This window comes from Bufo bufo, chromosome 1, assembly GCF_905171765.1.
Source record: "Bufo bufo chromosome 1, aBufBuf1.1, whole genome shotgun sequence".
Taxonomy (NCBI): Eukaryota; Metazoa; Chordata; class Amphibia; order Anura; family Bufonidae; genus Bufo; species Bufo bufo.
Window position 1 is genome coordinate 396,703,372 of NC_053389.1, and position 21,086 is coordinate 396,724,457.

Sequence of the window (21,086 nt, forward strand, 5' to 3'; positions counted from 1 at the left end):
AGCTCCTGGCCCTATCTTGTATGAAGGATGGCCTTATGCCTATCCCATGCATGCTTAAACTCCTTCACTGTATTTGCAGCTACCACTTCTGCAGGAAGGGTATTCCATGCATCCACTACTCTCTCAGTAAAGTAATACTTCCTGATATTACTTTTAAACCTTTGCCCCTCTAATTTAAAACTATGTCCTCTTGTAGCAGTTTTTCTTCTTTTAAATATTCTCTCCTCTTTTACCTTGTTGATTCCTTTATGTATTTAAAAGTTTCTATCGTATCCCCTCTGTCTCGTCTTTCTTCCAAACTATACATGTTAAGGTCCTTTAATCTTTCCTGGTAAGTTTTATCCTGCAATCCATGTACTAGTAGCTCTTCTCTGAACTCTCTCCAAAGTATCAATATCCTTCTGGAGATATGGTCTCCAGTACTGCGCACAATACTCCAAATGAGGTCTCACTAGTGCTCTGTAGAGCGGCATGAGCACCTCCCTCTTTCTACTGGTAATGCCTCTCCCTATACACCCCAGCATTCTGCTAGCATTTCCTGCTGCTCTATGACATTCTCTGCCTACCTTTAAGTCTTCTGAATTAATGACCCCTAAACAGGGCTTTTTTTCTGGCGGAACGGCGTTCCGCCACCTTTTGACATCGCAGCCTGCGATGTATCAGCGGGAAGGGACTGGGAGGAGGAGCTAGTGGGCCGGTACGTTCACTGTGCTCCGGCCCCGCAACTCCAGTAGAGACTTATAAAATGTGTAATTAAATGAATAATGATTCACGCTGCCCCTCAGTAGTATAACTTTCAATATATTGTACTCACAGCCGGCTACTGTTATCGTAATGCAGGCCGGCCGGGCAGACGAGCGGCAGCGTCACTGACTGACGTCACGTGCCTGCGCCGCCTACTTCATTCATAAAGTAGGTGGCGCAGGCACGTGACGTCAGTCAGTGACGCTGCCGCTCGTCTGCCCGGCCGGCCTGCATTACGATAACAGTAGCCGGCTGTGAGTACAATATATTGAAAGTTATACTACTGAGGGGCAGCATGAATCATTATTCATTTAATTACACATTTTATAACTGTACTGGAGCGGCAATGGGGGGTCTGTGGATGGCACTGTTATGGGGTGGAGGGGGGTCTGTGGATGGCACTGTTATGGGGTGGAGGGGGATCTGTGGATGGCACTGTTATGGGGTGGAGGTGGATCTGTGGATGGCACTGTTATGGGGTGGAGGTGGATCTGTGGATGGCACTGTTATGGGGTGGAGGTGGATCTGTGGATGGCACTGTTATGGGGTGGAGGGGATCTGTGGATGGCACTGTTATGGGGTGGAGGGGATCTGTGGATGGCACTGTTGTGGGGGGGGTCTGTGGGTGGCACTGTTATGGTCTGGGGGGGGTCTGTGGATGGCACTGTTATGGGGTGGGGGGTCTGTGGATGGCACTGTTATAGGATGGGGGATCTGTGGATGCCATCCCCAGATCCTCCACCCCATAACAGTGCCATCCCCAGATCCCCCATTAACAGTGCCATCCCCATCTGGGGGGTTTCTTTGCTGGGCTGGGCTGGACTTTTATAGCCCCCCCCCCCAAATTTTACTCACATCCCTGTTCTCTAAAGGGCGGTTTTAGGGGGCGGTCCCAGGGGAGGGGGGTGAGTTCCACCACCTTTTCTCTGAGAAAAAAAGCCCTGCCCCTAAATCCCTTTCCTCAGATACTGAGGTTAGGACTGTATCACTGATTTTATATTCTGCTCTTGGGTTTTTACGCCCCAGGTGCATTATCTTGCACTTATCAACATTACATTTTAGTTGCCAGATTTTTGACATTCCTCTAGTTTTCCTAAATACCAAGTCTCTCAGCCACTGCCTAATCCATTCAACAATATGGTAAGTAATTTAGTAATTTATCGATAAGCCTTCTATGTGGGACAGTATCAAAAGCCTTACTAAAGTCTAGATAAGCGATGTCTACTGCACCTCCACCATCTATTATTTTAGTCACCCAATCAAAAAAAAATCAATAAGATTAGTTTTACATGATCTCCCTGAAGTAAACCCATGCTGTTTTTCATCTTTCAATACATGCGATTTTAGATGTTCCATAATCCTCTCCTTAAGTATGGTTTCCATTAATTTCCCCACTATTGATGTCAGGCTTACTGGCCTATAGTTGCCCGATTCCTCCCTACTACCTATCTTGTGAATGGGCACAAGATTTGCTAATCTTCGGGGACGACTCCTGTTTCCAGTGATTGGTTAAATAAATCTGTTAATGGTTTTGCTAGTTCGCCGCTGAGCTCTTTTAATAGCTTTGGGTGTATCCCATCAGGCTCCTGGAACTTATTTGTATTAATTTTAGAAAGCTGACTTAGAATCTCTTCCTCTGTAAAGACACATGCATCAAAAGATTCATTAGTCTTCTTTTCTAACTGAGGTCCTTTTCCTTAATTTTCCTTTGTAAAAACTGAACAGAAGTATTCATTGAGGCAGTCAGCTAATTCTTTATCTTCTTCCTGTGCTATGATAGATGGTGTGCATTAAAGGGGTTGTGCCATGTATGAAAGTTATCATCTATCCATAGGATGACGGATAACTAACTGATCAGTTGAGTTTCAACCGTTGGGACCTCCACCAATCCCGAGAATGGAGGTCTCATTTTCTCATCCAGATGGATGATCCATTCATTCTCTGTGGGACTGCCAGAGATGGTCGGACACCCGCAAATCAGTGAGTTATAAGTGGCATAAACCCTTTAAGCCTGTTTCTACCATATCACAGTGCTGTAATGTCAATTAGCAGAATAACCTTATACTATGACATTGCTATGTACATATTTCCTGTACTATGACATAGCTATTTACATTATACCACTATTATGACATCACTGTGTGCATTCTTCCTTCTCTTACATGACTGTAAGCATTCTCTCTATACTATGACATCACCGTGGGCATCAACCTGTACTATGATATCATTGTGTGTAATATTCCTGTATATTACAAAATAGACTTCATCTTCTGTACTTGCTGCTGAAGATGTTGATGGAATGGGTCCCTATTTCAAGTTGTGCTATTGGGCTCCATGCTTTCTTGTTATTCCGCGTAGCAAACCAATCTGGCAAGAATGCAAATATAAATCAAATCATTCCATCATAGTGGTTGCTAATAGCAACAAAATCATGCAAACCAGATGGGACCAAAAATCACAACTCCATAGATAGTCAGGGGGTTAGAAACTCTCCCAAGTGCACCTACAACATCTTAAATGTCAGTGTGATCACCCTGAAAAGGGGCAGACCTGCAAAGAAGGTAATTGCCTCTGGTATGCCCTGGTATACTGTAGAAAATGAAGGGAGCACAATCCAGATGGCTTTTAAAAAACACATTGCAAAAATTACATCAGATAAAACATAGTGGGCATCATACAAATTAAGTCCCCACCGTCCCAATACGTTTCTCTTGTAAGAGGCTGAAGAGTAGACATTGCTACAGAATTCATTGGAGACCAATTTATCAATTATGCTGCCATCTTAGAACTGCTAAGGAAACTGGTGAGGTGAATCTAGTGAATGTGAGTAATTTGATGATTTATGTGAAGTGTATCACTGACACTCTAGGACAGTAGTGATCCCGGACAATCTAGGGACTACCAAGAAGTACCAGGGACAGTGACCTTGTTGGCTGGGCTCTGCTTTTAGGGGCAATCACTCAGAGACTGAGTGATAATTTTGGGTCCCATTTGTTTTACATGATTTTATTGCCATTAGCAACCACTATCATACAATGATTTGATCTCATTTTGCATTTTCCCAGATATGATTTTATTTCAACGGTAATTAAAAATTACATAATAGGAGTTTGGCTTTTCAGTAATAATAAAAACTTTAGGGGTCTGAACTCTCAGATCCCCAATTAAATGATCTTCTATGCTTTTATGACATGTCCGAAGATGATGACCTTACATGGAACTTCAATTTAACATATAGTATATTCTGGAGACTGCCCTATACCTATAAACAGTGATGGTCAGTTCACAGTGTTCGCCAGCGAACACATGCGGGCTGCCATCTTTAGAAAGGTAGACTCACCCGTTCGGCGATGCACAGGTAAGCCCTTACCTGTACCAGGAGCCAGTCTGAAATCAAATGCAGTCACCAGGAGCAGGCAGTTCCGAGAATAGCCCGATAAAGGTCCCCGGCGGCTGTTCTCGGAACTGCCTGCTCCCGGTGACTGCATTTGATTTCAGACCGGCTCCCGGCACAGGCACAGGTAAGGGCTTACCTGTGCATCGCCAGACGGGTGAGTCTACCTTACTAAACATGGCAGCCCGTATGTGTTCGCTGGCGAATACTGCCAACTGACCATCACTGCCTATAAACAGTAAAATTTACTTGCTTCACACTCAATCAAGTCCACCTTGCAAAATGGTAAAACCATCTTATAATTATTATACTCACCGATCCATACAAAAGGCCAGTGGAGTCCATAGCCAAGTAATTCCCAGAGCCAGTGTCCTTGATACACACCACACCAATGTTTTCTGAACTAAGTTGTAATCTAACTAAAAATAGAAAACAAAATTACAGCTACATCACAAAAACAATATTAATATAACAGACAGTCTGTAGTAAAGTTCAGTGTCTGGCTACAGTTTGACTGTGATGAATAATGGTTTAAAACAACATACTGTAATTTCTAAAATAAAGTTTAACTTTAGTTAACTTGTTTTCTGCCTTTAGTTGTCACATTTGGGCACCCTCTTCTTAGAATGGAGTCGCCCTGCCCATTAACTGAACAACACTGGCTAGTCTTCTTAGGGTCCATTCACACGTCCGCAAAATGGTTCCGGATCCGGACCCATTCATTTTCAATAGGGCAGCAAAATATGCGGATATCCGCACTTCCGTTCCGCAAAGCACGGACACCGGCCCTGTGCGTTCCGCATTTTGCGGACCGCACATGGCCGGCACTTTAAATAGAAATGCCTTTTCTTGTCCGTGTCTGCAGACAAGAATAGGACATGTTCTATTTTTTTGCGGAATGGAGGTGCGGATGCGGACAGCACACTGTGTGCTGACCGCATCTTTTGCGGCCATATTTAAAATGAATGGGTCCAGATCCGTTCGCAACGTTGCGGAACGGATCCGGAACCATTTTGTGGACGTGTGAATGGACCCTAATTGTGCCTGAGGCCTCATGCACACGACCGTATGTATTTTGCGTTCCGCAAAAAATACAGATGACATCCATGTGCTTTCCGTATTTTGCAGAACGGAACAGCTGGCCCCTAATATAACAGTCCTATCCTTGTCCGTAATGCGAACAATAATAGGACATGTTCTATTTTTTTGCGGAACGGAAATACAGAAACAGAATGCACACGGAATAACTTTAGTTTTTTTTGCGGACCCATTAAAATGAATGGTTCCGTATGCGGTCCGGAAAAAAAAAACTGAACCGACACGGAATGAAAATATGTTTGTGTGTATGAGTCCTTAAAGTGGATGTCATGGAGGGGGCTTCCCTGCTCAGGACCTCCCTTTATCAGCCAGAAAGGAGAGACACCGTGAAATGAAGAGACCACCTGGCCAGATCTGGGTGGCAATTCCGATGCATGAATATCCAAAATAGCTTTTATGCCGATTCTGAATCAATATTATGTTATTTCATTGTATTGAAACATATGTTAAAAATCCTGTAACATACTGCCAGACACTACAAATGTGTTTTGATCGAAAAATCTATCTTAATCATGGATAACTAGACACTGCCTTTCCAGCAGCTACAGCTGAACACCAGGGCTTAGAGAAGCATGATAAAATGACAATGCCACCACTAGTTTAACAAGCTTTTCTACCTGTTGTGAATAGGACAGGCCCAAGTACTGCTCAGACGATGTGTCTGCATTATTACCTCTAATTTAGGGCCACTACTGAAATGCCATCACATTTGAAGGCCCTTTAAAAAACTTTATAGATATCTAACTCCATCTGATAAACTACAATTGTAAAAAGTAATTTAGCAGCTGCTGACCACTTACTGTTCAGGTCATCCCTGTCCCTTGTTCCATCCACCACTCCGTCTGGAAGTATACGCAAAAAGTACCCTCCATTGCTGCAGTAAAGGAGCTTTGGTTTCTTGTAATTCCCCATGGGAAGGTTAAACGTCTCCGTCATTGGGTTGAAAGTTGTAATATCCCCCTCAGCCATGTTCTTGGTTTTCTTGGGAATTCTTGTCTTTTAACACTGAAAAAATATACAAATATAAACATTCTTACTAGAAATGATAAAAGTACAGGAATAGAATCACAGAATAAAGTGGTCTAAAAGGCAAGAGATGCGCAAGACCCCAAATGCTGTTGCGCATTTCTACCTTTGGGAACAAATTTATGATAGGTGCATAAAGTCCGACACACAGCCAGCCGCTCCCAGTTACCTCCAGCGTGAAATCACATATACAATTGGGAGGAAGGAGGCTGTGAGTCCAACCCATCACTGACTCATGTGACGCAGGCCGCACAGGTGCACCTGAATGTTACTCATAGATCAAAATCAAGGCACATTCAAATGTGAGGTTGCCACACCTCCAGGCATACATATACAGACAAAATCACAGAGTAAGGCCTCATGCACACGACCTTTTTTTTTGCGGTTCGCAAAACGGATTTCCGTTGTTCCGTGATCCGTGATCCGTGACCATTCTTTCTTCCGTGGGTCTTTTGAAGGATCCACGGACATGAAAAGTGAAAAAAAAACTAAGACAAGTTTCCATTGAAAATGATAGGAAAAACGGACACGGATCACGGACGAGGATGACTATCTTGTGTGCATCCGTGATTTTTCACGGACCCATTGACTTGAATGGGTCCGAGAACCGTTGTCCGTGAAAAAAATAGGGCAGGTCATATTTTTTTTCACGGACTGGAAAAACGGATCACGGACGCGGAAGCCAAACGGTGCACTTTCCGATTTTTCCACGTACCCATTGAAAGTCAATGGGTCCGTGAAAAAAAACGGAAAATGGAACAACGGCCGCGGATGCACACAACGGTTGTGTGCATGAGGCCTAAAGTGCTCTAAAAGGCAAGAGATGCCTTGTTAGCAACAGATCACATGGGCAGGATTTGCTCCCCCAGATAGAAATGCGCAACAGCATTTGGGGTCTTGAGCATCTCTTTTCTTTTATCAGCTTGAGGGTTTAGCCATAGATTGTCAATTGCATTGTAGTGCACCATTTTCAGTGATTTTTTTAGTACATGAAACGGGTTAGGCTCTTTCACACTTGCGTTGTTTTGTTCCGTCGTCGGGGCTCTATGCCGGAAGAATCCTGATCAGGATTATCCCCATGCATTCTGAATGGAGAGAAATCCGTTCAGGATGCATCAGGATGTCTTCAGTTCCGGACCGGAACGTTTTTTGGCCGGAGAAAATACCGCAGCATGCTGCGCTTTTTGCTCCGGCCAAAAATCCTGAACACTTGCCGCAAGGCCGGATCCGGAATTAATGCCCATTGAAAGGCATTAATCCGAATCCGGCCTTAAGCTAAACGTCGTTTTGGCGCATTACCGGATCCGACGTTTAGCTTTTTCTGAATGGTTACCATGGCTGCCAGGATGCTAAAGTCCTGTTTGCCATGGTAAAGTGAGCGGGGGAGCAGTATACTTACCGTCTGTGCGGCTCCCGGGGTGCTTCAGAGTGACGTCAGGGCGCCCCACGCGCATGGATGACGTGATCGCATGGATCACGTCATCCATGCGCATGGGGCGCTCTGACGTCATTCTGGAGCACCCCAGGAGCCACACGGACGGTAAGTATACTGCTCCCCCGCTCCCCACTACTACTACGGCAACCGGGACTTTAATAGCGTCCTGGCTGCCATAGTAACACTAAACGCATTTTGAAGACGGATCCGTCTTCAAATGCTTTCAGTTCACTTGCGGTGTTACGGATCCGGCGGGCACCTCCGGCAAATGGAGTACACGACGGATCCGGACAACGCAAGTGTGAAAGAGGCCTTAGAATATTTTTACATCAAAACACTGCGACATATTAGCACCTTACAGGTAGACCTTATTGTTCTAAATACCCCTTTAACGTTTTCCATGTATTTGTGAACAGGCTAGCTTGTTTTTATCAGTAGCTCACAGTAAAGACTTTTTAACTCTTATACCCCTGGGATTTTCTATTTTTGCATTTTAGTTTTTCACTCCCCTCCATCCCATAATCCTAACTTTTTTATTTTTCCATTCACATAGCCTTATGAGGGCTTATTTTTTGCGGGACAAGTTGTACTTTTTAATGGCACCATTTACGGTTGCATACCATGCAGTAGGAAGCGGATTTTTTTTTCCAAATGGGGTAGAATTGGGGAAAAATGCAATTCTGATAAAGGTTTTTATTTTTAATTTTTACACTGTACCCTATGCGGTAAAATTGACCTTTAATCTTCATTCTCCATGTCAGTACGGTTACATTTTTTCTTGCGTTTTAATACAGAAAAAAAAAACTAAAACCGTTGAGGAAAAAAAAATATTTTTAGAACTATATTCTGACCCCTATAACTTTTTCCCACCGTTACGCCATTTGACGTATGCCATTAATATTGTTATATTTTAATTGTATGGGAATTTTCGCACACAGCGATGCCCATGATGTTTATTTTTTTTTATTGTTTAAGTATTTTTATTTTAAGGAAAGGGGGGTGATTTGAACTTTTTTTTTTATATTTGTAAAAACTCTCAAGGCCTCATGCACACGACCCATTTCAATGGGCCGCAAAAGATGCGGACAGAACTCCGTGTGCTGTCCGCATCCGTGGCTCTGTTCCGCGGCCCCGTTGAAAAAATATAACATGTCCTATTCTTGTCCGCGCTTTGCGGACAAGAATAGGCATTTATATTGCAGGCGCTCGTTCCGTTCCGCAAATTCCAGAAGGCAACACGGGCGGCTTCCGTTTTTTGCGGTTTGTGGACCACAAAAAATGGCAAGGCCGTGTGCAAGAGGCCTAACTTTGTGACGTCCGGGAGCAAGGAGGAGATTCGGAGGATGCGGGCGGTGCTGGGCTCCTTCACAGTGGGCGTGGCTGGGTTCCAGAAATGTTAGTAACAGCCCCTTGGGCTCCTTACTTACATATATATAAAATAGTTTTTTTGCCTAAATAAAAGTACTCACAGCTATGGGGAATGTATATTGCAGACGTTATAGTGGCGATCTAGCAGCGCATGTCCGCAGCTCTATAGGCAAAATCCAGGTGACAGAATCCCTTTAAGGGGTTCGATATACCTGTTTCCACCAAATATTGATTGAGGCCTGCGAGATACCTGCTTCCACAAAATACTGATTAAGTGGTTCGATATACCTGTTTCCACCAAATACAGGGAGTGCGGAATTATTAGGCAAGTTGTATTTTTGAGGATTCATTTTATTATTGAACAACAACCATGTTCTCAATGAACCCTAAAAACTCATTAATATCAAAGCTGAATATTTTTGGAAGTAGTTTTTAGTTTGTTTTTAGTTTTAGTATTTTAGGGGGATATCTGTGTGTGCAGGTGACTATTACTGTGCATAATTATTAGGCAACTTAACAAAAAACAAATATATACACATTTCAATTATTTATTTTTACCAGTGAAACCAATATAACATCTCAACATTCACAAATATACATTTCTGACATTCAAAAACAAAACAAAAACAAATCAGTGACCAATATAGCCACCTTTCTTTGCAAGGACACTCAAAAGCCTGCCATCCATGGATTCTGTCAGTGTTTTGATCTGTTCACCATCAACATTGCGTGCAGCAGCAACCACAGCCTCCCAGATACTGTTCAGAGAGGTGTACTGTTTTCCCTCCTTGTAAATCTCACATTTGATGATGGACCACAGGTTCTCAATGGGGTTCAGATCAGGTGAACAAGGAGGCCATGTCATTAGATTTTCTTCTTTTATACCCTTTCTTGCCAGCCACGCGTGTGATGGAGCATTGTCCTGCATGAAAATCATGTTTTTCTTGAAGGATGCAGACTTCTTCCTGTACCACTGCTTGAAGAAGGTGTCTTCCAGAAACTGGCAGTAGGACTGGGAGTTGAGCTTGACTCCATCCTCAACCCGAAAAGGCCCCACAAGCTCATCTTTGATGATACCAGCCCAAACCAGTACTCCACCTCCACCTTGCTGGCGTCTGAGTCGGACTGGAGCTCTCTGCCCTTTACCAATCCAGCCACGGGCCCATCCATCTGGCCCATCAAGACTCACTCTCATTTCATCAGTCCATAAAACCTTAGAAAAATCAGTCTTGAGATATTTCTTGGCCCAGTCTTGACGTTTCAGCTTGTGTGTCTTGTTCAGTGGTGGTCGTCTTTCAGCCTTTCTTACCTTGGCCATGTCTCTGAGTATTGCACACCTTGTGCTTTTGGGCACTCCAGTGATGTTGCAGCTCTGAAATATGGCCAAACTGGTGGCAAGTGGCATCTTGGCAGCTGCACGCTTGACTTTTCTCAGTTCATGGGCAGTTATTTTGCGCCTTGGTTTTTCCACACGCTTCTTGCGACCCTGTTGACTATTTTGAATGAAACGCTTGATTGTTCGATGATCACGCTTCAGAAGCTTTGCAATTTTAAGAGTGCTGCATCCCTCTGCAAGATATCTCACTATTTTTGACTTTTCTGAGCCTGTCAAGTCCTTCTTTTGACCCATTTTGCCAAAGGAAAGGAAGTTGCCTAATAATTATGCACACCTAATATAGGGTGTTGATGTCATTAGACCACACCCCTTCTTATTACAGAGATGCACATCACCTAATATGCTTAATTGGTAGTAGGCTTTCGAGCCTATACAGCTTGGATTAAGACAACATGCATAAAGAGGATGATGTGGTCAAAATACTCATTTGCCTAATAATTCTGCACGCAGTGTATTGATTGAGGCCTGCGAAATACCTGCTTACACAAATACTGCTCTTCTCTAGGGACTTAGGCACAGGGTCATTTTGAAAATGACAGGCAGAGGAAGAGGCAAGACATTCCGCAGAGGTGGTAGGGGTCATGCAGGTGCACCAGGCCGGAGCCTAAATGGGAAGTTGGAGAAGGCGCATGCGATTACTTTAAAGGGCGCACCAGAGTTCGTTGAGGGTCTCACTCAGCCTTCCGCTTCTGCACCCTCCTCATCTTCTGTATCTGCACCCTCCTCACTCTCTACTGTGTGCACCCCTAAATTCACCACCAGCACCATAGCCCCTCCACTCGAGTCAGAGGATATATTTTCCCATTCATTCCCAGATCTTACCGATGCGCAGCTATTCTTGACATCTAATGAGGAAGAGGAGGTAGCAACAGTCGCCACCCAGCGGTCTGACGACAGTACCCAGATCAGCCCAAGGAGGGAGGTCCCTGCTGTTGCTGCCTACTCCGAGATCTCAAATGTCAGTGGTGGTGAAGGTGACTATGATGACGTGTCGATGGACGTCACGTGGGTGCCCACAAGAGAGGAAGAGGAGGGGAGTTCAGAGGGAGAGACGGAGCAGCAGAGAGGGAGGAGAAGCAGGCAGAGCTCGCATTGCACAGGAGGCAAAAAGCAGACTGCAAATGTATCTGGAGCGAGCCATCCACCATGCATGTTCACATCTTACGCTCCCTGAACGCCGACACATGGCTGTGCAGTGTGGGCTTCTTTTAACGTGCCAGCTGCTGACAATAGTGTTGCCATCTGCAGCCTGTGCTGTCGACGCATAATTTGTGGTAAGCCCAACACTCACCTAGGGACGACCGCCTTAAGAAGGCACCTGTCTGCCCATCACCGAGCCCAGTGGGAGCAACGCTGTCAGAACCCACAAAGCTACACTCCCGGCGCTCCACATCCTGCCTCTTCTCCTTCTCCTCTCTCCTCCCATTTGTCCTCCACTCCACCTTCCAGTCGTCGCGTTCATCTGGCAGAAGGCAGGCTTCCGTGGCCCAAATGTTCGAGCGTAAAAAGTTGATGACGCCAGATAACCCTCTTGCCCAATAGAAACATAGAATGTGTCGGCAGATAAGAACCATTTAGCCCATCTAGTCTGCCCAATATACTAAATACTATGAATAGCCCCTGGCCCTATCTTATATGAAAGATGGCCTTATGCCTATCCCATGCATGCTTAAACTCCTTCACTGTATTTGCAGCTACCACTTCTGCAGGAAGGCTATTCCATGCACCCACTACTCTCTTAGTAAAGTAATACTTCCTGATATTACTTTTAAACCTTTGCCCCTCTAATTTAAAACGATGTCCTCTTGTAGCAGTTTTTCTTCTTTTAAATATTCTCTCCTCTTTTACCTTGTTGATTCCCTTTATGTATTTATAAGTTTCTGTCATATCCCCTCTGTCTCGTCTTTCTTCCAAGCTATACATGTTAAGGTCCTTTAATCTTTCCTGGTAAGTTTTATCCTGCAATCCATGTACTAGTTTAGTAGCTCTTCTCTGAACTCTCTCCAAAGTATCTATATCCTTCTGGAGATATGGTCTCCAGTACTGCGCACAATACTCCAAATGAGGTCTCACTAGTGCTCTGTAGAGCGGCATGAGCACCTCCCTCTTTCTACTGGTAATGCCTCTCCCTATACACCCAAGCATACTGCTAGCATTTCCCGCTGCTCTGTGACATTGTCAACATAAAGGACACAGCACACAACAGACATCACACGGGAACCCAGTAAACCATATGCTGCAATAACAGATAAACCATAAACTAACACCAGACATAACGTTTATGACAACCAGAGTGGCCCTCACTGGCAGATGGTAAATAAGCAGGAGGATGTCTCCAGCAAGCATGGCTGAAGCACCCTCTCTGACTACTGCCTTCCACTGAGGCTTTATAGGGCCAAGTAGCCACACCCACAGTCAGACACACCCAGTGCACACACACACTAGGAAGGAAGTTAACCCTTCCAACACCAGGGAAGGGAAGACAACAACTTAAAGGGGAAGTGCACACAACACATATAACACCCCGTGCACACAGATAAAATGCACACCTATAAAGAGAGGTTGCCAGGTGCAACCGCATGCCTACTGCAGCAAGCTGCCTAGCACCGCTCAGGCTGCTCTGCTGCCACATACACAATGTTCACAGCGGCAACCACAGGTGATACTATAGCCCTCACCTGTGATTGACAACAACACCAAGACCGCAGGCAACTGCATGCGGTTACAGGAGTCACGACCATGACTTTGGCCGTGACAGGCTGCTCACGCGCGACGCATGCAGACTTCTGTCAGTCGCAGCTAGGGCACCATCAGTGACATCCTACCGTATGCCTTCTTTCTGGAGCGTGCATTGCATCGTGTCATTGATCAAGCCATCGAGGAGCAGGAGCTGTAAGATGAGGAAGTCGCAATACTGAATGAATTCCCAGAGGGGGCTACTACACCTGAGAAGTCAGCAGGAGTCTGAAGAGGAGTCAGAGGAGGTTGGTGGCTGAGGGGAGGAGGAGTAAGAAGAGCAGGCTTTGAGGGGGAATTTAAACTTTTCGGGGATCCCTGGTGTTGTCCGTGGCTGGGGGGAGGAGACCAAGGACGACATTCTCCTGGGCGATGAGCAGAAGCCAGGGCGCTCCGCGGCTTCCAATTTAGTGCAAATGGGGGCCTCAATGCTCCAGTGTTTCAAGAGGGACCCCCGTATAAAAAACATAAAGGGCAAGGACCAGTACTGGGTGGCAACATACTTAGACCCCTGGTACAAACACAAAATGGCGGACATGTTACCAGCATCACAGAGGGCGGTCAGAATGCAGCATTTTCAGGCCTTGCTGAGAGAGATTGCGCATTCTGCTGTTGCGGGCACTGGCAGAGGAATTTCCACACACAACGAAACAGGTGCGGGTACCAATCCTACCGCGCCTGCAAGAAGAGGGCGGTTTGAAGATGTGTTGGTCACTTTGGATATGAGATCATTCTTTCATCCAACCCATCGACAGCCACCCTCCGGATCCAGCCTCAGGAATCGCCTAGACCGACAGGTGTCTGACTACATCGGGTTAACGGCCGATGTGGACGCTCTGAGAAGCGAGGAACCCGTGTACTACTGGGTGTGCAGGCTTGACCTGTGGCCAGAGCTGGCACAATTTGCCATGGAACTTTTGGCTTGCCCCTCGTCGAGTGTCCTGTCCGAAAGGACGTTCAGCGCAGCAGGGGGGGATGGTGACCGATAAGCTCACTCGCCTAGCTCATGACAGTGTGGACTACCTCACATTTCTAAAAATGAATGAGGCATGGATCTCGGAGGAATTCAACACCTGTGACAACCACTGGTAATTGAATTTCCTCATGCCAGCCTACACATATTCTCCACCACCAAGAACAAAGAATGGTCCTTGTCTTATGTATAAACAGCGGCATAAAAGGCCTTTTTTGCCAGGTGAATGCCTCATTTTTGGGGCTTGTACTCCAGTGGCCTACAGTAAAATTTTAATCCAGTGACCGCCTAATGTACCTCCAGCCACATCATCACAAGTTCTTTTCTGTCAGGTGAATGACTCATTTTTGGGGCCTGTACTGGCCTACAGTAAAATTTGTAGCCAGTGACCGCCTAAAGTACCTCCAGCCACATCATCACAAGTTCTTTTCTGTCAGGTGAATGCCTAATTTTTCAGGCCTGTACTCCAGTGGCCTACAGTAAAAAAAAATTCCAGTGGCCGCCTAATGTACCTCCAGCCACATCATCACAAGTTCTTTTCTGTCAGGTGAATGCCTAATTTTTGGGGCCTGTACTCCCGTGGCCTAAAATAACATTTTTCTAGACTCCAGCAGGGCACATTTTTCACAGTTTCCCTTTAAAACGCATAAAAATGGCCCCTGATTAAAACACATATTTTTGGTGAGAATTTTTGCCATTGATCCCCCTCTGGTATGTCACTGTCCATGTTGTGGGACTATTTGTGCACTTCTAGTAAGTATTTGGTGGCTGCAAATATGACCTGAAGGTTTTTCAGGTTTGCCTGTGTCACGGAACCATGAACCAGACGTACAACAAGAGATAAGTGAAAATAAGAAGGCTTTATTGAAAATAAAGCTGTAAAGCAAAAGTCCAAACGGATGGTGAAACCGAGCAGAGTCTTTGCGAAGCCAGAGGTCAGGAACCAGAAGGGTAGTCAGACGAAGCCAGGATCAGGAACCAGCAGGGTAGTCAGACGAAGCCAGGATCAGAAACCAGCAGGGTAATCAGACGAAGCCAGGATCAGGAACCAGCAGGGTAGTCAGACGAGGCCAGGATCAGGAACCAGAAGCAGCAGCAGTCTTAGAAGCATGTGAACACAAGAGGACCAAGCAAGGAACTGAAGCCACAGACCTCCTATATATATGAGCTAGGCATCCAGCTCCTCCCAGGGGAAGGAGGAGCCGCAGGGTGGAAGGCTACAAGAAACCCAGGACCCAAGATGGCCGCCAGCACATGTCAAACGAAGGAGAGCAGCAAGCAGGTAAGACCATGACAGTACCTCCCCCTCAAGGGCCCCTCCTCCGCGGAGCACAAAACGGTTTCTGAGGGAAGCGTGCGTGGAAGGCTCGGAGCAAGGCAGGAGCATGGACATCTGCGGAGGGAACCCAGGAACGCTCCTCTGGACCATAACCACGCCAATGGACCAAAAACTGCAACCGACCGCGGACCAGGCGTGAGTCCAGGATATTGCTCACCTCATATTCCTCACGATTGCCCACTTGGACCGGACGAGGCCGAGGAACCGAGGAAGTGAAACGATTACACACCAGTGGCTTCAACAGGGAGACATGAAACACGTTGGAGATCCGCATGCCAGGAGGAAGCGCAAGGGCATAGGCTACCGGGTTTACCCTGCGAAGCACTCGGAAGGGACCAACAAAGCGAGGCGCCAGCTTGGGAGTGGGCACTCGAAGGTTGAGGTTGCGGGTGGACAACCATACACGGTCTCCGACCTGGTAGGAAGGAGCAGGCGCTCGTCTGCGATCAGCCTGGAATCTCTGGCGCTGCGCAGAGACCTCAAGGGACTTCTGGATCTGTACCCAAGAAGCACGTAGGACGGAAAGGTGATCCTCCACAGCCGGAATATCCTGGGGAGAGAATACCTCCGGTAACACGGCAGGTTGGAACCCATAATTGGCCATGAAGGGAGACGTCCCAGAGGAAGAGTTCACCGCCGTGTTCCTGGCAAACTCAGCCCAAGGCAGGAGGTCAACCCAATTGTCTTGGTGATCGGAGACATAGCAACGAAGGAATTGCTCCAAGGCCTGATTGGATCGTTCTGCGGCCCCATTGGACTGAGGGTGGTAGGCCGAGGAGAAGGAGAGATGAATCCCCAACTGGGAGCAAAAGGCGCGCCAGAACCTGGACACAAACTGACTCCCCCGATCCGACACAATCTCCTTAGGCAAACCGTGCAACCGGAAGACCTCCCTGGCAAAAATCGTGGCCAACTCTTGTGCAGAGGGTAACTTCTTGAGAGGAACACAGTGGCACATTTTGGAAAACCGATCCACAATCATGAGAATGACCGTATGGCCTCGGGATGCAGGGAGGTCCACAATGAAATCCATCCCCAGGTGTGACCATGGGCGCTCCCCGGTGGCTATGGGTTGCAGAAGGCCCAACGGAAGGTGCCGAGGGGACTTACTCTGGGCACAAACGGAGCATGCCGCTACATATGCGGCGATGTCGGAACGTAGGGAAGGCCACCAGAACAGACGTGAAACAGCCCAGGACAGCTGATTCTTTCCAGGATGCCCCGCGGTCTTGGAGTTATGGTAGGTTCGCAACAACCGAGTGCGCAACTCCTCAGGCACAAAACATCTGCCGTTGGGTCTCCCAGAGGGAGCACCAGATTGAGCCGCCAAAATCTGCTCACCCAGGGGAGAGGTCAGGCTGGTGCGAATGGCGGCCAGGATCTGATTCGGAGGTATGACCGAAGTCGGAATCGACTCCTCCCTGGACAGCTCGGAGTACTGCCGTGATAAGGCATCCGCCCTGATGTTCTTGGAACCGGGTAGGTAGGAGACCACGTAATTAAAACGTGACAAGAACAGAGCCCATCTGGCCTGACGTGGTGTCAATCTCTTGGCCTCAGAAAGGTAGGACAGATTCTTGTGGTCCGTCAGGATGAGAACCGGAACCACCGAACCCTCGAGCAAGTGCCTCCATTCTTTAAGGGCCTGCACGATGGCCAATAACTCCCTGTCACCAATCTGATAGTTGCACTCCGCGGAAGACAGTTTCCGGGAGTAAAACCCACAAGGAAGCAGAGGACTCTCTGGTGTTCTACGCTGAGACAGAAGGGCGCCTACTCCCGTCTCAGACGCGTCCACCTCGAGGACAAAGGACAACCCAGGGTTGGGATGCGACAGAATCTGAGCCGACACAAAGGCGGACTTTAGGGCCTCAAAAGCTCGGATGGCCTCGAGCGGCCAGACCTGGGAATTACTGCCCTTCCTGGTCAGATCCGTGAGAGGCTTGGCCAGCATGGAAAAGTCCCTGATGAACTTCCGATAATAATTGGCGAAGCCCAAAAAGCGCTGCAGGGAACGAAGACCACTGGGCTGGGGCCACTGTAAGACAGCCGAAACCTTCTCAGGATCCATGGAGAACCCCTCAGCGGAAATGATGTAACCTAAGAAGGTTACCTGGGATCGGTGAAATTCGCATTTCTCAAGCTTACCGAACAGCTTGTTCTCTCGTAACCGTTGCAACACTCGTCTGACATCCAGAATGTGGGCCTCCATGGATTCAGAATATACCAAGATGTCATCCAAATAGACTACCACACACTGCTGCAACAGGTCACGGAAAACATCGTTGATGAATTCCTGAAAGACTGCGGGCGCATTGCACAACCCAAAGGGCATAACCAAGGATTCGTAATGACCGGTCCTGGTGTTAAACGCGGTCTTCCACTCATCGCCCGCCTTGATCCTTACCAGGTTATATGCCGCCCTCAGGTCGAGTTTGGTAAAGACCGTGGCCCCTTTAAGGCGATCGAACAGCTCGGAAATCAAGGGTATCGGGTAAGCGTTCTTGATCGTGATGCGATTGAGACCCCTGTAATCGATGCAAGGCCTCAACTCACCGCCCTTCTTTTTCACAAAGAAAAATCCAGCCCCTGCCGGGGACGAAGATTTGCGAATGTGTCCGCGTGAAAGCGCCTCCCTCACGTACTCCTCCATGGCCTCATTCTCCGCTACCAACAGTGGATAGACTTTGCCACGAGGAGGAACGGCACCAGATTGTAACTCTATGGCACAATCGTATGGGCGGTGCGGAGGTAGGGCAACCGCGCGCACCTTATCGAATACATCCCGGTACTCCTCGTATTCAGGAGGCAACAGAGAGTCCGAGGAAGTACACAGCAACTTGACAGACCCATGGATGCAACTAGCCCCACACTGCGGTGACCACGAGAGGATCTCGACCGATCTCCAATCGAAAGTCGGATTATGCTTCTGGAGCCAGGGGTACCCCAAGACCACCGAGTAGTGTGGAGACGAAATAACCTGGAGGCAGACCGACTCTCTGTGAACGGCACCAATGGCTATCCCCACTGGAAGGGTCTCATGAGTCACGTGTGGCGGCAGAAGGGGTCTGCCGTCTATCGCCTCAAGAGCCAGTGGGGAACCTCGAGCCTGCAGAGGAATGGAATTGGCGGCAGCGAACACACTATCAATGAACAAACCACCAGCACCAGAGTCCACCAACGCCTGGGTCGTCACCGAGCCCCCGACCCAGGAGAGGACAACAGTGATCAGTGGTTTGTCAACACGGGAAACCGGGGACGAGGAGACTCCACCCAAGATCTGCCCCCGACAGGATCTCAGGGTACGAGCGTTTCCCGGACGGTTCGGACATGCCAACCGAAAATGCCCACCGAGACCACAGTACATGCATCGGCCCTCGCGTCTCCGGAGTGCCCTCTCCCCCTCGGACAGGCGAGCAAACCCCAGCTGCATGGGTTCACCCCCAGACAAGTCATCCCCAGGAGGCGTGGGAGGAGAGGGAGGCACGGGTGGGACAGCAAACGTAGGCACCAATCTGTTAGAAGACCTCCGCAGGTTCTCCTTAAAGGAAGGTCTCTCCCTGAGTCTGGTGTCAATCAAAATCAGGAAAGAAATAAGAGACTCGAGCTCAACTGGTAGGTCCTTAGCTGCAACCTCATCCTTCAAGGCATCGGAGAGACCATGAGAGAAAGCAGCGACCAGAGCCTCATTATTCCAGCCCACCTCTGCTGCCAGGGTACGAAACTCAATGGCGTATTCAGCTACGGATCGTGAACCCTGTCTGATGGACATAAGGAGCTTCGCAGCAGAGGCAGCACGAGCCGGCACATCGAATACCTTCCGAAGAGAAGCAACAAAACCGGAAAACTCGGCAACCACCGGATTGTTGTTCTCCCATAAAGGGCTGGCCCAGGCCAAGGCCTTGTCCGAGAGCAGCGAGATCAAGAAGCCCACCTTTGATCTCTCAGTAGGAAAGGCATGTGGCAGCAACTCGAAATAAATGCCCACCTGGTTAAGGAAACCTCGGCACTGAGTTGGCTCTCCCCCAAAGCGCTGTGGAAGAGGGGCAGAACCGGTCATACCCCGAAACACCGCAGGCGCAACAACAGGTGTCGGGGTAGACTCTGGCGCAACAACCGGAGCGGCAGTAGGAGCGAGCCCAGGAGCGACAACCGACCCATCGGCAACGGGAGCGAAATGAGCCGTGCGTTCAAGCAGGGTTTGCAACGCCACAGCGAACCGACCCAACAGGTGATCCTGCTGATCAAGTCTGGCAACCAGCGTGGGTAGCGAGGATGGCCCTGTACCGTCAGAATTCATGGCTTGGTCCTAATGTCACGGAACCATGAACCAGACGTACAACAAGAGATAAGTGAAAATAAGAAGGCTTTATTGAAAATAAAGCTGTAAAGCAAAAGTCCAAACGGATGGTGAAACCGAGCAGAGTCTTTGCGAAGCCAGAGGTCAGGAACCAGAAGGGTAGTCAGACGAAGCCAGGATCAGGAACCAGCAGGGTAGTCAGACGAAGCCAGGATCAGGAACCAGCAGGGTAATCAGACGAAGCCAGGATCAGGAACCAGCAGGGTAGTCAGACGAGGCCAGGATCAGGAACCAGAAGCAGCAGCAGTCTTAGAAGCATGTGAACACAAGAGGACCAAGCAAGGAACTGAAGCCACAGACCTCCTATATATATGAGCTAGGCATCCAGCTCCTCCCAGGGGAAGGAGGAGCCGCAGGGTGGAAGGCTACAAGAAACCCAGGACCCAAGATGGCCGCCAGCACATGTCAAACGAAGGAGAGCAGCAAGCAGGTAAGACCATGACAGCCTGCCATTAAAGTCAATGGGGCCTGCCGCGAACGCGCAGTTCACATACATTTGAAGCATATTACATGTTCGCGAAGCATCCCGGCCTATGTTCGTCCATCACTAATGACTAGTGTTATTTGCATGGGACTGGATATTATAGAAGACTGGAGGCTAAGGATTGATGTTATTTAAATGGAGCTATGTCTTGGAGGGGCTGAAGGAGGGGATTTAAGTTATTTACATGGGACTGTATGTTATAGAAGATTGGAGGTAGAGGAATGAAGCTATTTACATGGGACTGTATGTTATAGAAGACTGTAAGGAAGAGATGCTATTTACATGGGACTGCAGAGAGAGGACTGGTGTTAGTTACATGGGACTGCATGGTATGGAAGATTGGAGGTAGAGGAATGAAGCTATTTACATGGGACTGTATGTTATAGAAGACTGTAAGGAAGAGAGGTTATTTACATGGGACTGTATCATATAAGATTGGTGAGAGAGAACTGGTGTTATTTACATGGGGCTGTGTGGTATAAAAGACTGGAGGGAGTGATCTTATTTAAATGGGACTGTATGGTATAGAAGACTGGAGGCAGAGGACAAGCATTATAATTTATGGGGGCACTACAGAGAAGATTATAACTCCAGGGGGCACTGCAGGGGTCATTATAATTACAGAGGGCACTATATTATAAATACTGTGGGCCAGGGGCGTTGCTAGGTTAAAACATTCGGGGCCTGGGCCCCTAATGTTTTTTCCAAAGCCCCTAATGTCCTGCCTGCCTGC

At 47.6% G+C, this 21,086-nt stretch overlaps 1 protein-coding gene across 3 annotated transcripts in view; it reads right to left on the reverse strand.

The window, feature by feature from the left end:
- FGF1 (fibroblast growth factor 1) overlaps positions 1-21,086 on the reverse strand; it is a 249,978-nt gene that overhangs the window by 24,480 nt on the left and 204,412 nt on the right. For all 3 annotated transcript variants that reach the window (XM_040406005.1, XM_040405997.1, XM_040405990.1), the window contains exons 2-3: positions 6,037-6,241; positions 4,454-4,557 (exon numbers count right to left, since the gene is read on the reverse strand). In XM_040406005.1, coding sequence (XP_040261939.1) covers positions 4,454-4,557; positions 6,037-6,205 — 273 coding nt within the window. In that variant the 5' untranslated portion in view covers positions 6,206-6,241. The remainder of the gene's footprint in view (positions 1-4,453; positions 4,558-6,036; positions 6,242-21,086) is intronic.